This window comes from Dermochelys coriacea, chromosome 5 (genome assembly GCF_009764565.3).
Source record: "Dermochelys coriacea isolate rDerCor1 chromosome 5, rDerCor1.pri.v4, whole genome shotgun sequence".
In the NCBI taxonomy this organism is placed as follows: domain Eukaryota; kingdom Metazoa; phylum Chordata; order Testudines; family Dermochelyidae; genus Dermochelys; species Dermochelys coriacea.
The window spans coordinates 96483292-96501691 of record NC_050072.1 but is presented as its reverse complement, the minus strand read 5'-3'; the positions used below and the strand labels follow the sequence as shown (position 1 = coordinate 96501691).

The 18400-nt window shown below is 42.2% G+C and overlaps 1 protein-coding gene across 1 annotated transcript in view; it reads left to right on the top strand.

Moving 5' to 3' along the window:
• The window catches only part of VPS13A (vacuolar protein sorting 13 homolog A), a 259167-nt gene that overhangs the window by 209192 nt on the left and 31575 nt on the right, over positions 1-18400 (top strand). Inside the window, 3 exon segments of the mRNA XM_038402638.2 lie at positions 4330-4443; positions 14999-15144; positions 15248-15329. Coding sequence (XP_038258566.1) covers positions 4330-4443; positions 14999-15144; positions 15248-15329 — 342 coding nt within the window.

Below are 18400 nucleotides of genomic sequence, written 5' to 3'. Positions count from 1 at the left end.
CCCAAGTGGCCATAATGGGATCCTTGGGCTGCATATCACCACCATGCCTCTCGAGCTTCTAGCCCCAGTTGAGAGCACCCTTTCGGCCACAGCATCCTGAGTTTCAGAACCTCTGAAAGAAATTGTGGAGGAACAGGAAGATGGTGTTGAGGAAGACATGACCCCAAGGACCATTTCCTCCTCCTCAGATGAGGTCATTAAGGTTTCCCTGTCGTCTCTGGCAGATGATTTTTGCCTCTTCCAGGATCTAGCAGTGAGAGTGAGGACACTCTCCATATGCCACTAGAAGCGGTCAAAGACACCCACCATCATCTCTTTGACAAACACCGCTCATCCTCTTCCTCAAAAATCACCTACCTACTAACGAGGCCGCTCTAGTCGCAGCAAGAACCATCTGGCAGACCGCAGCATCAGTGGCACCTACCTACAAGTGGGTGGATAAAAAAAATTATGTCCCAGCAAAGGAGACTGAATTCCTCTTCTCCCACTCATCCATCGTGGTGGATACCATTCACTCCCGCAGCCATCAATATCAGATGAGGTCCACTCCCTAGGACTGGAACTGGAAATGTTTGGACCTTCTTGGGAGAAAAGTACTACTTCAGTTTTGAATTGCCAGTTACCGAGCGATCTCAATGAAATAAGACTATATAAATTGTTTGAAACTGAAATAATTGTATTAAATAGCTCCCTGAGTCTCATTGAGACTTTGAGGGCAGTAAGCTCTTAGTGAAAAAGACCGATGCCCCTCTTCACACCCTGAAGGATTCTCGGGCCACTCTCTGTTTTCTGGGCATCTGCGTGTCAGGACAGAAGAGAAAATTTGAATCCACAGAACCCGCATAAAGCCACGCACCTCACCATACCAGCTCAATGCTACTACAAGCCACAGAGGAAGAAAACTAAGTTTTAGAGGCGTAAACCATCTGGCCCACAATCATCCTCGTTCCAGCCATCCACGTCCAAGCACCAATTTTGACATGTTGGTTGAGATGCCAAAAGACTACTCCCCCACAACTGCTACAACTGATCACCACTACCCACCCATTTGGCCACTGGTTAGCAGTATTCTGCAGCACCTGGGAATGCATAACATCAGACCAATGGGTCCTAGAGATCATTCACAATGGGTACTCTATCCATTTTACCTCCCTATTCCCTCCACAACACCCTTCGCTGTCCCTCTTCAGGGACCCTTCTCACAAGAATTTACGATGACAAGAGGTAGATCGTCTCCTCCAATTAGGAGCCTTAGGAACCACTACCTCAACATCTACAAGGTAAAGGATTCTATTCTAATTATTTCCTAATATCCAAGAGAAAGGGAGGGTGGAGACCCATACTTGACCTCAGTGCTCTCAAGTTTGTCGAGGCTCAAAAATTCAAGATGGTCACTTCAGCAATGATCATTCCAGCATTTGAACAGGGAGACTGGTCTTCAGCCCTCAACCTTCAGGATGCCTATTTTCATATTTCAATCCTATTGACTCTGGGGAAATTTCTCAGACTACTACCAGAAGAGGATGCTCCCCTTTGGACTATTCATTGGCCCTGAAAGTAATTTCCAAGGTGCTCAGTAGTGGCCGCCCACTTACGCTCCCAGGGGATCATGATTTACCTTTATCTGGATGATTGCCTCCTCAGAGCCCAGTCTCTTCAATAGTCTCACCGAGTCACCAAAGCTGCAATGCACTTGTTTACAGAACTGGGCCTACAGATCAACTCCCAGAAATAAACCATCACTGCTGAGCTACACCTAGAATTCATAAGTGCCAACCTCAACTCTTTGCAGGCCAGAGCTCTCCTACCTCAATAAAGCTTCCTCTCTTTGGCCACAATCATAGAGACCATTCAAAACAGCCCACAAATATCAGCTAGACATTGCCTACAACTCTTGGGGCATGTGGCAGTGGGCACAGCAGTAATACCACATGTCAGATTTCACATGCAGAGCCTCCTGATGTGGTTCAGCTTGATTTACAGACAAAACAGGGACATGATGCCCTTGTCACTGCCCATCAGGGTCAAAAACTTCTTAGATTGGTGGAAAGACCCAACCAACATTTGCAAATGGATCCCCCTCTCACAAATCATTCATCATTCCTTCTCACCACCGACACATCCCTCGTAAGGTGGAGTGTGCATCTAAACAGCCTTACAACACAAGGCAAATGGTAACGCAAGGAGATATCCCTTCACATCAACCTCTTTAAACTAAGGGCAGTCAGGAATGCCTGCTCCTGTTAATCAAAGAATCACACACAAGAGTCACGCAACCTGCATGTACCATATATATCGACAAGGGGGAGCCCGATCACCCTCCCTTTGCTTGGAGATGAGACTATGGAACTGGTGTATTTCCCACAATGTCACACTGTCAGCAGCCTACCTCCTGAGCACCCAGCTCAATAGTGGACAGCCTCATTCACAAATTTCCACTTAACTACGAGAGGCAGCTAGGCCCAGTAGTACTCCACGTTCTATTGAGGCAGTGTGGCAGACTGACCACAGACTTGTTCCAGAGCTGCTTCATTTATCCACTTGTCCTCTAATCTGCTTATCTTTAAAGGTAACAGCTGTTGACTTACAATGAAGGAATGATTCACCATCCAAAACCAGCTCTCTCTCTACTTTCACTGCTTGGTCCTTTGATAGTTCTAAGAACTAGAAAAAATTGTGTTCTTCAGATGTACAAACCATCTTGAGCAACAGTTGAAAAGATTCTACAAGAAAAACACTGCAGCATGTAAAAGATGTGTTGTCTGGTGTGATCAGCAGAATGTTGTCCCAATTACCTTATGTTTTGGATTACATTCTTTCTCTGAAGTTCTCAGGTCTCACTTAGCTCTCTAAGGGCACATCTCGTGGACATGAGTGCCTTCCATTCCCCAGCCCCCATGGATTTTCCCATCCTACAACATCTAGATTCCTGAGCGGTTTAGTGAAGTATTTCCAGTCATAGTCAGACCTACTCAGATATGGACCTTAATGTCGTTTTGAAAGGTCTTATGGGATCATCCTTTGAATCTTTGGCTTTGTGCTCCTTTCTACACCTGTCCATGAAGACCTCCTTTTTTTTGTAATCATAATCTCAGTCAGAAGGATGGGAGAGTTAAGGGCGCGCTCTCTCTCTCTCTCTTCCACCACATCCAAAATTTGTTCCCAAGATTGTGTCTGAGTTGCATATTAGGCAAGTCATATACTTGCTAGTTTTTATCCTAAACCTCACTCTAACAATGAGATTAGATAATATACTTTTAAATGTTAGACAGGTACTAGCCTTCTACCTGCAGAGACTGAAGCTGTTCCAGTCATCTCCAAAACTGTTCATTTCATTTGCAGAAAGAACAAAAGGTACCCCAGTATCTCTCAAATATTGTCAAAGTGAATTTCAGGATGTATTACACTATGCTACGAATTAGCTAAATCAGCTCCCCCAACTAGTATTAAGGCTTATTTGACCAGGGCCCAGGCAACTTCGGTGGCCTCTCTGAAAAATGTTCCCTTAAAAGACATCTGTAAATTGCCACATGTAGCTCTATGTGTACCTTTGCAAGACCGTGTACTTTAGTGGAGATATCTTTGTCAGATGCCTCTTTTGGTAAGGCTGTTCTTCACGCTATCATAGATAGGATTTGGTGCACCCTCCACTGTAGTTAGAGTATTGCTTGAGAGTCAACTAGAGTGAAATATAAACTTGGACAAGCTCTGCTTTGGATTGCTCATATGCTATATGGGACTTGAGGTAGAGACAGAACTGGAGTGGCAGTTGGTTTTGCACCACTGTTTGTACCTTCAGTAGGGAGCACAAGGATAGTTAGTGCACGTGTGGACCGAACTGGTACTGCTAACAAAAATCTTCCATGGCGTATCAAGAGTAATGCACACAACAACTACACATCTTCAGTTACTGTACAGGTAAATAATCTCTTTACCTGTCCACTTGTCTACAGTTCTGTATCTGTATCTCTCACTTCATTTGGTGTATCTTCTGGCAAGATAAATATGAATTCTAGAAGAGGTTTTTAAAGATTTGTATCAATTATAGAATAACTTATTTATTTATTTGACCCAGGCTCTGTATTTATCTTCTATTTGAATTTTAAAATAAGGTTTTACATTGAGATAGATCGTTAGGAATTTGCTTGTAGGTTATTGCACCAAATAATACAGCAGAAATTCTGTTTTGAAGTAATATCAGCAGAATGTAGATCATACAGTGTTTCTGGCAATTAGTTTTACATCTCCCTGAAAACTGTTTGTATTGTGGAGTTTAATGCTTTAACAGGTACTGTAATTCTAAAACTAACTTTTCAAATATTTTGACAGGTTGAACTTTTCAAAAAGGATATAGAATCTGTCCAAAAAGAATTGATGAGTATGTCATCAACAGATACATCACAAATCAGCTTGTATGAATATTTTCATATCTCTCCAATCAAGGTATGTAGATTACAGAAAATGATTAAAATTTCTGTTTTTTAGTAAAGGAAGGGGAGAAATTTCCTTTTCATGCCACATTCAGAGAACAGAGAAATAAGAGGGGTAGCAGCTAGAGAACAATGCCGAAGGAAGTGAACTAGGCATTTCTAACAATATGTATAAGGAGGTTTCAGAGTAGCAGCCGTGTTAGTCTGTATTCGCAAAAAGAAAAGGAGTACTTGTGGCACCTTAGAGACTAACAAATTTATTTGAGCATAAGCTTTCGTGAGCTACAGCTCACTTCATCGGATGAATTTGGTGGAAAAAACAGAGGGGAGATTTACACACACACACACACACACACACACACACACACACACACACACACACACACACACACACACACACACACACACACACAGAGAGAGAGAGAGAACATGAAACAATGGGTTTTATCATACACGCTGTAAGGAGAGTGATCACTTAAGATGAGCCATCGTTACCAGCACTCCCAGCTATCTTCGAGACACCACTGACTTCCTGAGGAAACTACAATCCATTCGTGATCTTCCTAAAAACACCATCCTAGCCATTATGGATGTAGAAGCCCTCTACACCAACATTCCACACAAAGATGGACTACAAGCCGTCAGGAACAGTATCCCCGATAATGTCACGGCTAACCTGGTGGCTGAACTTTGTGACTTTGTCCTCACCCATAACTATTTCACATATGGGGACAATGTATACCTTCAAATCAGCGGCACTGCAATGGGTACCCGCATGGCCCCACAGTATGCCAACATTTTTATGGCTGACTTAGAACAACGCTTCCTCAGCTCTCATCCCCTAATGCCCCTACTCTACTTGCGCTACATTGATGACATCATCATCATCTGCACCCATGGAAAAGAAGTCCTTGAGGAATTCCACCATGATTTCAACAATTTCCATCCCACCATCAACCTCAGCCTGGACCAGTCCACACAAGAGATTCACTTCCTGGACACTACGGTGCTAATAAGCGATGGTCACATAAACACCACACTATATCGGAAACATATTGACCACTATTCCTACCTACATGCCTCTAGCTTTCATCCAGATCATACCACACGATCCATTGTCTACAGCCAAGCTCTATGATATAACCGCATTTGCTCTAACCCCTCAGACAGAGACAAACACCTACAAGATCTCTATCATGCATTCCTACAACTACAATACCCACCTGCTGAAGTGAAGAAACAGATTGACAGAGCAAGAAGAGTACCCAGAAGTCACCTATTACAGGACAGGCCCCACAAAGAAAATAACAGAACGCCACTAGCCATCATCTTCAGCCCCCAACTAAAACCTCTCCAACGCATCATCAAGGATCTACAACCTATCCTGAAGGACGACCCATCACTCTCACGGATCTTGGGAGACAGGCCAGTCCTTGCTTACAGACAGCCCCCCAACCTGAAGCAAATACTCACCAGCAACCACACACCACACAACAGAACCACTAACCCAGGAACCTATCCTTGCAACAAAGCCCGTTGCCAACTCTGTCCACATATCTATTCAGGGGACACCATCATAGGGCCTAATCACATCAGCCACACTATCAGAGGCTCGTTCACCTGCGCATCTACCAATGTGATATATGCCATCATGTGCCAGCAATGCCCCTCTGCCATGTACATTGGTCAAACTGGACAGTCTCTACGTAAAAGAATGAACGGACACACAAATCAGATGTCAAGAATTATAACATTCAAAAACCAGTTGGAGAACACTTCAGTCTCTCCAGTCACTTGATTACAGACCTGAGGGTGGCTGTCCTTCAACAAAAAAGCTTCAAAAACAGACTCCAACGAGAGACTGCTGAATTGGAATTAATTTGCAAACTGGATACAATCAACTTAGGCTTGAATAGAGACTGGGAATGGATGAGTCATTACACAAAGTAAAACTATTTCCCCATGTTATTTCTCCCCACCCCACCCCCCACTGTTCCTCTGATATTCTTGTTAACTGCTGGAAATAGCCTACCTGCTTGTCACCATGAAAGGTTTTCCTCCTTTCCCCCCCCTGCTGCTGGTGATGGCTCATCTTAAGTGATCTCTCTCCTTACAGTGTGTATAATAAAACCCATTGTTTCATGTTCTCTGTGTGTGTGTGTGTGTATAAATCTCCCCTCTGTATTTTCCACCAAATGCATCCGATGAAGTGAGCTGTAGCTCACGAAAGCTTATGCTCAAATAAATGTTTTTAGTCTCTAAGGTGCCACAAGTACTCCTTTTCTTTTTGTATAAGGAGGGTTTCCCCTGATGCTGTGTGGACATTTCAGCATATCAGAAGGTTCAGTTCTAACAAACAGCATTATTGTCATCCTTTACAATTTCCTGACATTTTTTTTATAGGATTGTCTGTATCACAACTTTTGTTAACATATAACAGCCTCCCCCAACCTACAGTTCCCTCTATCTTCTAAGAATTTTGTGAGATTAAATTTGTCTGCCAGGTTTTTCTCTTGCTTCCCAAATGCTGGTGCATTTCAGACTTGCAATGTAAAGTTTATGTAGCCAGATGCAGGCTGGGGAAAGAAATTTTTCTTTTAAGAACCAATACACACAGAATTCTCAATACTTGGGCTAGCACTCCTTAGCATGACACTTGCAGAATTCCCTTAGGTCTGAGGTGTAAGACTCTATGGGGCAGCAGTAGTGGATACTAGAGTACCAGTTATGATCCTTTCTGGCCCTCTCTCTGACTACATCCTTAGGTATTCAGTTGCAGTGACAGATATTTCAAACCAGTTCTTTCATCACCATGGTTAGAGAAGGAATTGCTTGCTGCAGTCTGCTGTGTATGGATCTAATTCATACGTCTTTTTACTTGCTAGTTTTGTACCTTGTCAGTCTCTACTTCTAAATTGTTTGTCCAGTCCTGATGTCTACAATTCAAGAAGGTTATTGAAAAATTGGAGATGATTCAGAGAAGAACCACAAGAATGATTAAAGGATTAGAAAACATTCCTTATAGTGATAGGTTCAAAGAGCTCAATCTAATTAGCTTATCAAAGAGAAGTGCTAACCACGTTGTAGTTTACAATTACCTGCATGGGGAACAAATGAAAGGATGCATGAGTCCATTGTCCCACTCAGTTCCTTCTCAACCCCAATAGCTAGAGACAGAGCATTCTGCTGCCCACTGTATTCAGCTCCCACATTTCACCTTTGACTTTTTCTTATTTTCTTATTTTTCATTTATTATAATTTCTCTCTATTTTCATTTCTTTATGCCTTTTATTTTATTTAATACTGTTGTACTTCTGGGAAGGATGGTTTTCTTTCCTCTCCTCGGACCTGTCATTTATGCTGGATTACAGTTTGTTATGCCCCATACCCCAGGATTTAAGCCCTGTCAGACCTGCCACAGGTCCTTTCCCCACAGTGATGGACATTCCAGTTGCCTTCTCTGTTTGGGGGACTCCTACAACCTTTTTAATGCAAGGTTTATCTGGGTTTCAAGGCAGATCTAATGTCACAGACTGCCTTGGTCCCTGTTACTCCCTTGTCTATTGCTTTTGGAGAATAAATCTCTAAAGAGGAGGAAACTTACCTCTCCAAGCAAGGAAATGAAGAAGAGCAGTGGATCACCCCATAAAACCTAGGGAAGGTTTCATCAGATTCGGAGATCTCGGTACCGAGACCATTCCCAATACTGTACTATCCTATTCTCCTGAATCCCTTTCATTAAGAAGAACCTAGGAAACCTATCAAACATCACTGGCACAGTGACTATGATTTTCCCTTCCTTTATTCCTCCTCCCCAGTGGGATTACTGGGACCCAGGGGTTCACTGCAGGGACCAATTCTATTGGATACCTAAGAAAAAACACTGGCATCCACTGGTGGTGCATCAGCCAGTGACTCTTGCAGATAGTCCTGGTACTGCACACCTCATATTGCACACTTGTTCAGTACCAGATGATGAACAGGAAGAGTAAAAGTCTTATACTGAGGAGATCTTGCCTCACCCTATAAAGTCCTCTTCATCTCCAGATGAGGCAATAATGCCATCACCACCCTCCTATACTGATGGTTTCAAAACCTTCCAGGACTTTATTAAGTGGCAAGTAGACTCTCTTCAAATCCCACTAGTATAAATCCATGGCCATGATGGTGGTCATGAGAACAGCATCCTGGCTCCACTGCTCTGGTCTTCCAAAAGATGTGCAAACCACATTTGATGACCTTCCGTTTGAAGGGCCTAAGCTCTTCAGTGCGCATACAGACTCTGCTCTACACCCAGAACAATGTTGCACTCACTGGGGATGTATGTGCGTCAAAAAAAAAAAAAGCACTGTGCTGGAGCCCAAACTTCTCAAAGATTGAGACTATTTCAGTACCATCAGTACACTTTTCCTAAGCCCCAGGAGCCCTTCCATTGAAAGCCCCAAACCACAAAAATGGGGGCCACCCACCCCTACTTCTGCTCAATCAGCCCCTCCCTGTAAGAGGCACTTTTGATGCCTAGACCATGAGCATCAGGCAACCTACTTCACTGAATCAGTTGCTGTGCCACTTAAACCCATTCTGAAGACCAACTATCTCACTACTTACCTACCTAGGAATCTCTTACCTCAGACAAGTGGATATTGAAGGTAGTCAAAATGAGTTACTCTGTACACTTTCATTCCATTCCTCCTTTCACCCCACACCATCCTACTTCGGGGACCCTTCTCATGGAGAACTCCTAAAATAAGAAGTTCATTCCCTCCTCCTTTTGGAAGCAATAGAGCCAATCCCACCAGAGGTTCATTGTTCTAATCAAATTACTTTCTTGTTCCCAAGAAAGACAGAGGGTGGATACCTCAGGAACTTGAACAACTATATCCTAATACAATACTTCAGAATGGTGACATTAGTTACCATAACCCCATCCTTAGATCCGGAAGACTGGTTCATTGCCCTCAATCTACAGGACGCCTACTTTCATGTAGCCATCCATCCCTCCCACAAGTGCTTTCTGTGCTTTGTAATAGGGGCAGATTGCTAGCAATATTGATTTCTGTCCTTCAGATTCCCCACAAGCCCAAGGGAGTTGGCAAACCATGGTAGCAGCTCAGATCCGCCAGTGGGAAATATGAGTATTCCCATACTTAGACAACTGGATTCTCAGAGGCTGAATGCCTCGAGGTCCATTCAGCAAAGTCCAGGGAAATTAACACTAACACTATTCCAATCTCTGGGCCTTTGTATCAACCACAAGAAATCCATGCTCACTCCAGTACAGAGAGTAGACTTTATAGGATCTACTCTAGACTCCACAACAGCAACCTTCTACCCACCCAAGGAGAGATTCTCCACCCTGTTCTACCTGATATCAGAGTGACAGTTCAGTCCATAAACAATCATAAGGACTTGCCTGCAGATTTGGGCCACATGTCAGCCTCCAAGTAGGTAACTTCCCATGTGAGGATGCACCTTGGATACCTTCAGACATAGATAAGAGTAGTGTATCCTCCAGACACAGCCTCTCCAGATATGTCACCATGCCTAGGGAAGTGTTGGACTCCCTTACATGGTGGAAAAACCCACGTTCTTACAACCAGCACCTTCGAAGACCCTCACAACAGATGCATCTCTGTTAGGATGGGAATTCACCTACAGGGAGACACAAGCCATACGAGGTCACTCCATCACACTAAGCCTGGACAACAGGGCAGCAATGTGTTACATCAGCCGCCAGGGCATTATGTGCATTATTCCAGTCATTATGCGTGGAGTTGCTAGGCTTGTGCAATTGGCACATCTATCATCAGATTGAAATATCAGTAGTCTATTTACCATGCTTCCAGAACACAGTTGCAGGCTCCTTTAGCAGACACTTTTGGCAAGGTGGAAGCTCAAAGACTCTGTCTTCTGTAGCATCTGCCGGATCTGGGACATAGCATGAGTTGACCTCTTTGCCACTGTGAACAACACAAAATGTTGTCTGTTCTACTCCAAGGGAGATTATGGCCCCAGCTCTCTTGGGGATTCCCTGATTATGCCGTGGCACCATACCCTTCTTTATGCTTACCCACCTATACCACTAATCCTCAAGACCCTTCTCCAGCTGCGCTGAGAAGGAGCAAGAGCTATCCTCATAGCACCTGTTTGGCCAAGGCAGGTGAGGTAACCTTCATTCGCCTTTCAAAGGTGACATTCCTCAGACTTCCTATAATGAAGGACCTCTTGACATAGAACTCAGGAACATTCATCCTTCCTAATCCCTCCTCCGTCAATCTGAGAGCGTGGCTGCTCAGTGACTCCCAAGCATGGAATTGACCACCTTGAGTACAGTTGAGTCAGTTCTCTTATCCAGTAGACAGTGGCTCTCAACCTTTCCAGACTACTATAGTCCTTTCAGGATTCTGATTTGTCTTACATACCCCAGGTTTTATCTCACTTAAAAACTACTTGCTTACAAAATCAGACATAAAAATACAAAAGCACACAGTTACTGAAAAATTGCTTATTTTCTTATTTTTACCATATAATTATAAAATAAATTGGAATATAAATATTGGTTTCAGAGTAGCAGCCGTGTTAGCACTTCATCAGATGCAGTGAGCTGTAGCTCACGAAAGCTTATGCTCAAATAAATGTTAGTCTCTAAGGTGCCACAAGTACTCCTTTTCTTTTTAATATAAATATTGTACTTACATTTCATTGTATAGTATATACAGCAATATAAACAAGTTGTATGAAATTTTAGTTTGCACTGACTTCGCTAGGGCTTTTTATGTAGTGTTGTAAAACTAGGCAAAAATCTAGTTGAGTTAATGTACCCTTGGAAGACCTCTGTGTACCCCAGGGGTATGTGTACCCATGGTTGAGTACCGCTCAAGTGCTCTAGAAGTGCTGTATGTACGCTCAAAAGCTGGTCTCTTTCACCAATAGAAGTTGATATTAAAGATATTACTTCACCCACCTTGTGTCTCTAACGACATATGTCACACAAATATAATGGAAATAATAGAAAAATCAACATACAGATTTATAAGACAACAACTATAAGATTAGTACAGTTAAGTGGTTCCCTGCATTGTGTATACTTACAACCTTATGGAGACCATTAGAAAAAAAAAAAGGAAGAAACAGCTAGGAAAGCTCACTCTAACAGCAAGGCACTGGGCCAGGCTTGCTACCTGGTTGCCCCCATGTCATCATCCAAATGGATCTAGGGATTGGTTTGTGACAACCTTTTATACATGGTTTTCCATTCCACTCACATATGTCCGGGATCATGTCTGATTACAATCTCAGTTCCTATTCATATTTGGAATTCTGAGAGGCTAATTTTAGGGTTCTGGTTGTCCATATGAGGTATTTGGGTTGACAGTACATTACATTTCCGAAAGTTAACCCAATGATTTGCATCAGTCTCTTTCCCAATAGTTTCGATACATTGGTATGGTTAGCAAAAAGCCCCCAAGGTGCTACCATATGTTTGTAGTTTACCTGTTTTTCATACAATGCCTTGCTAAACTATCACATGATACATATTGCTAAATTTTATACTCTTAGGTCAAGCATGTATTTTATAATCTTTGATCAAGTGCATAATACTCAAGCTGATTTATGTCAACTGCCAACTTCTGCTAGGCCTCACTCTAAACTCTTAACACTTAAAGCTTAAAATGTACAGCCAAGCCTATTTTAATACATATATTTTGATTCTACTTGCTAATACAACTTCTATTATTCTTATTATTATTATTATAACTTCTATTATTATTTCTTTAAGCCTATTTAGCAGATTATATATTACCCAACACTACTGACGTTCCAAGATCAGGTCAAAGATCAACACATGGGAGCCTCTCCGGGACAAGCATAGGTTTGATAAACTTTGATGTAAGAGATAGGGTGGCAAAAGCAACTGCCTCTGCATCCAGCTCCCACTAGGAGGTCCAGGGGAATCTCAAGGTCATACCAAACACCAAAGAGAATCATTTTGGGGAGTAGGGGGAAGGAAAATCTCTTCATAAGCCAGCCTACTTGTTCACAATTGGCTTCAAGGAAATAGTTCAGTACTCTCAATCCCTAGGATCTTGGACTTGCCAGCACCAGAGGCCAAAGGGACCGACGCCCTATTTCCATAAGCAGTAAAAACGTAAGTGTTTTTGAAGGGTTTCTAAACATGGCAACCTGCCTGCCACTTTCAGTGGCTGCCACTTTCTCCCAATTAGAGGCAGACTTGGTGCCTTTTGCCCACCCAATCCTGCACCCTGAGGCCTCAGCAGGTGTGTGATTTTTTTAGCTTTCTTGTTTTAGAAGCATGTCCAGATGGTGCTAAATAAGCCCTGCCCTCCATATACACACACACACACGCTACTTGCCCAAGAGTTCTCTTAGGATCCTCAATATCAAGATATTTAGAAGAAATTTCAATCCCTTCTTGGAAAGGGAACCTTCTGAGTCCATGCGACCAGTCAAAATAGGGAAGAGGTTTTATTCCAGGCACTTCCTAAAAAAGACAGAAGGTCTCCACCTCATTCAGGACCACAAGGAAATGAATCATCTGAATTTTGTTTATTTAAAAAATAAAAGTTGAGGTGATCAGCCTGGGTAGCATCATGCTCTTTTAAAGGAAGGTGACTAACTATATATATATGTGTGTTTTTTTGCCTTTGTCTTTAACCTTTGCAGATACCTGCATGTACAATGAGATATTGTCCAAGCACCTGAAATATCTCAAATTTGTCATAGACAACAGCACTCCCAATTTCATGTCTTGCCATTTGGGCTATCATTGGTAAATAAATGCTTGATGGTAGTCATGTCCTGTCTACATAGGCAGGAAGATACCTATGTCCCTTCTTGGATTATTGGTTTATCAAGGACTTCACTCTAAAATGTGTCGGAAGGTGAATCCATGTCACCAGTGACATTGCTAGGGTTCATAATAAAACTCAGACCTAGCTTGCGCCAAGCAGACAATTGGAGTACATAGGATCCTGCTAGACACAGCACAACTCAAATCCATCTGCTCCAGGACAAGATCCAGGGCAATTACCAGACTGTCCAAAGAACCATAATTGACAGCTCAGACCATTATATGAATGTTTCGTATGGTAAAACTGCAACAGTATTTGTAGTCCCTGTAGTATTTCTCCACAAGACCCTGAGATCCCAATGGAAGTAAGCGAACACATGGACTCCTGTGTTGCGTGTATATGACAGACTACCATTGTGCCTTTCTGGCCTGGTGAAAGTTCGGGAACAATCTACAATTAAAAATGAACTTCCAGGTCATACTGGCTAGAAATTCATCCAGCTTACCTAGACTAACTCCAGGCATATTTGCTAGCCATTTCAGCACATAACTAAATTGAAGGTAGGCCAGTGTCGCTTCGGTCCATTATCGTCAGGTCCATGTGTGACTTGACACATTCAAAAAACTGCATTTAAAAGCTTCTTGTGTCATAACATAGTAATATGGTCTTTACAAAGCTGATGAAAGCTTATCTTGAAACTGTTAGTTTCTATTATATTAAATTTCTTACATGAAAAATCGTTTTGCTAGTGTCAGTGACTTCATAGAGTGATTGGGCTTCAGGTTCCAGTGGCTGATCCACATGTATATCAAAATTTACAAAGATGGGAGGGTGCTACATACTAACTGGATGCTACTCTCCAAGGTGGTATCTGTGTCTATCTTAGTGAGACTATCATCCATTCTTCTCATGCTATGTGCCCATTCCAGTGAGGCTTTTCTCCATTAATTCAAGGTTAATAGGTCCTTAGGGCTCTGTTGGAAGCAGGCTAATGGTAAATTTCCATGTACCACTAAGGAGTATTAAACCCAATGAGAATCCTGCAGAGAATCAGAATGCCAAGAAGTCAGTTTCTCTTGTGCATTGGTGGATACAGTCTTGAGGTGCAGAGTGCTTGGAGCAGTTTTTTCTTTTAAAATCTCTTTTGTGAGCAGGGGACAGGACTACTATAAGTATGCAATTTTCTTGTAAACTGGATTTAATCAGTTAAAGAACAAAATGTTTTGTCAATGTGTTTGGGGTTTTTTGTGTGATTTGAATCAAGTCTACACAGATGTTCACTGTGTTTTACTGTGTGATTTATTCAGTTTGCTGCCATTATTTCTAAAAAATGTATTAGGTCATTTTCTTTATCTTCATTCTTACCCTTTAATTTGCTGTTTGTCAGAATGTTGCTGAACACCAAACATGAATTCATTTTTTGAATGTCGCTCTTATGAAATAGGAGTCAGTCAATTCCTAAATCAGGTGCCATGTTGATGAATTCCTCTTCTCTTTTTAGAAAATATTTCATTCAGAGTGCAAACGTTTTAGTGAGAGAGAGGGCAGATTCTGCTCTTCCATAAAAATTCTGCTTTGGGCTTTCATTCTTGTTTGCTGTGTGATATTAGCGGGAAGCTTTCTGATTAGGATGGAGTCAGTCAAGATTAGGAAATAACATGCTAATGACACCTAATGACTTTTTGTTAAAGCGTTAAGATAGTATGCAGTCAAATGTGGAGTTCTACATTCTCTTTATCATGCTTATTCTTTCAGTTACATTTAAGTTTCTCACTGAGCACGGGTGGAGAAGATAGCAACAAAGAAGAAAGACAGCATGAACTGATTCCAGTTCAGTCCGTGAACCTTCTGCTGAAGAGTATTGGTGCCACACTCACAGATGTACAAGATGTTGTCTTCAAGTATGTTGACTATATAGTTTTATAATTTATAAGTATTAGATTCGCACTTTCAGCACAGGGAAATTCATTTTGTTCTGCTCTAAATAATGTGGACTTCTTTTAGGTTGGCTTTCTTCGAACTCCACTATCACTTCTGTACTACACAACAACTACAATCAGCAGTTATTAGGCATTATTCAAAACAGGTTAGTCTAAATTTTTGTACTACTTTGTTTAAATACATAATATTTTATGCTGGAGCTACATGTCAATGTACTGTATTCTTTTCTGGTTTGTATGTTTATATGCACACTTGTTAAAGAAGCAAAGTGAAATGAAAATATTTGGTTGGAAACAAGCTAGTAACCTAGATTATGACTCATATTTTTAGAAACCTATTCTTAAAATAAGGCTAAATATCACCTCATCTTAATAGGATACCAATTTTCGATCTAGTCAAATTTTAATAAAAAATAGTTTAAAGGTACTATATTTGCCCTGAGCAATACTTCCATTTTTTTAGTTTACAATTCCATTTTTCTGTGACTTAACTGTTGAGCCACCAAAACTGATAAAGACTGTACAGGGAAACAGATACTGTTTTTTGTGAAGCAGATTCTGGGACGTTCATGTTGAATCAGTGATCAGGAACAGTCAGCATGGATTCACCAAGGGAAGGTCATGCCTGACTAATCTAATCGCCTTTTATGATGAGATTACTGGTTCTGTGGATGAAGGGAAAGCAGTGGATGTATTGTTTCTTGACTTTAGCAAAGCTTTTGACACGGTCTCCCACAGCATTCTTGTCAGCAAGTTAAGGAAGTATGGGCCGGATGAATGCACTATAAGGTGGGTAGAAAGCTGGCTAGATTGTCGGGCTCAACGGGTAGTGATCAATGGCTCCATGTCTAGTTGGCAGCCGGTGTCAAGTGGAGGGGTCGGTCCTGGGGCCCGTTTTGTTCAATATCTTCATAAATGATCTGGAGGATGGTGTGGATTGCACTCTCAGCAAATTTGCGGATGATACTAAACTGGGAGGAGTGGTAGATACGCTGGAGGGGAGGGATAGGATACAGAAGGACCTAGACAAATTGGAAGATTGGGCCAAAAGAAATCTAATGAGGTTCAATAAGGATAAGTGCAGGGTCCTGCACTTAGGATGGAAGAATCCAATGCACCGCTACAGACTAGGGACCGAATGGCTCGGCAGCAGTTCTGCAGAAAAGGACCTAGGGGTGACAGTGGACGAGAAGCTGGATATGAGTCAGCAGTGTGCCCTTGTTGCCAAGAAGGCCAATGGCATTTTGGGATGTATAAGTAGGGGCATAGCGAGCAGATCGAGGGACGTGATCGTTCCCCTCTATTCGACACTGGTGAGGCCTCATCTGGAGTACTGTGTCCAGTTTTGGGCCCCACACTACAAGAAGGATGTGAATAAATTGGAAAGAGTACAGCGAAGGGCAACAAAAATGATTAGGGGTCTAGAGCACATGACTTACGAGGAGAGGCTGAGGGAGCTGGGATTGTTTAGTCTGCAGAAGAGAAGAATGAGGGGGGATTTGATAGCTGCTTTCAACTACCTGAAAGGGGGTTTCAAAGAGGATGGCTCTAGACTGTTCTCAATGGTAGCAGATGACAGAACGAGGAGTAATGGTCTCAAGTTGCAATGGGGGAGGTTTAGATTGGATATTAGGAAAAACTTTTTCACTAAGAGGGTGGTGAAACACTGGAATGCGTTACCTAGGGAGGTGGTAGAATCTCCTTCCTTAGAGGTTTTTAAGGTCAGGCTTGACAAAGCCCTGGCTAGGATGATTTAACTGGGACTTGGTCCTGCTTTGAGCAGGGGGTTGGACTAGATGACCTTCTGGGGTCCCTTCCAACCCTGATATTCTATGATTCTATGATTCTATGAATGCAATAGTCCCACTGATTGCAAAGGTACTACTCAAGTAAGATATTTCTTGACGTGAGTAAGGATGGCAGAATCAGCTGTATAGAGTATCGGTGGATAAAGAGTGCAGTGAGTAACGGGGTATCGCATTGAAATGGATAGTATGAAGTAAAACAGAAGTAACACCAGACTCTGAGTGTTTTATCTCAAATTCAGTAACTTCTGAAATCTGGTTTCTCCCCAGTCCAATGGTTTTGTTAAGGTCTCTGCATTTCCCAGATGAGATGCCTCCAGAGACTGCCACAGGAATGAGTCAGTGCTGTTCAGCACTTGAAACTCAACAAGCTGGTTCATCCTTGCTAATCAGAGGCAAATCTAAAAATTCTCCAGCTTGGCCAGCCTCTAAAAAGAAGAGCACCAGGGTGCTTAACTCTGAAACTAAGTGACATGGCAAGAAATCTGACATCCTTTCTGACTCTCCCTGTCCCCAACGGGAAGGTTTGAATTCTGCTGGGTAACTTGCCCTTCATTTATTTTATCCAATTACATGTCAGAGTGATACAGCATGATATTCCTGATGAAGGACATGATAGTTCCTGCCAAGGGAGAAACAACCTTTACTCAACTTTCCTGCCAAGGCACCCAAACAATCTTAACTCTGCCTTGTAGTGATACAATGAGAAAAAGAAATATGCAAATTGGAGAGAGTCCAGCAGAGGGAATGAAAATGATTAGGTGGCTGGGGCACGTGACTTTTATGAGGAGAGGCTGAGAGAACTGGGGTTATTTAGTCTGCAGAAGGGAAAAGTGAAGGGGGATTTGATAGCAGCCTTCAATTACCTGAATGGGGGTTCCAAAGAGAATGAAGCTAGGCTGTTCTCAGTGGTGGGAGATGACAGAACAAGAAGCAATGGTCTCAAGTTGTAGTGGAGGTGGTCTAGGTTGGATATTAGAAATACTCTTTCACTAGGTGGTGAAGCACTGGAATGGGTTACCTAGGGAGGTGGTGCAATCTCCATCCTTAGAGGTTTTTAAGGCCCGGCTTGATAAAGCCTTGGCTGGGATGATTTAGTTGTTGTTGGTCCTGCTTTGAGCAGGGGATTGGACAAGATGACCTCCTGAGGTCTCTTCCAACCCTAATAATCTATGATTCTCTGTCTTTTTCATCTAATCTGGGATGACAAACACTAATATGCATTAGTCATAATTGTGTGGTTACTTCATGGAGTCACTACAAGGCAGAGTTAAGGTTGTTTGGCTGTCATAAGTGTATTTCCAATTGGGATTTCTTTTTAAATTTAACAATAACCCTGAATTATGTGAGTTCTGTTTGTTTGTTTTGGGGGATAATTTTAACATACCTGAAATATTTTTACCCTGAATCAC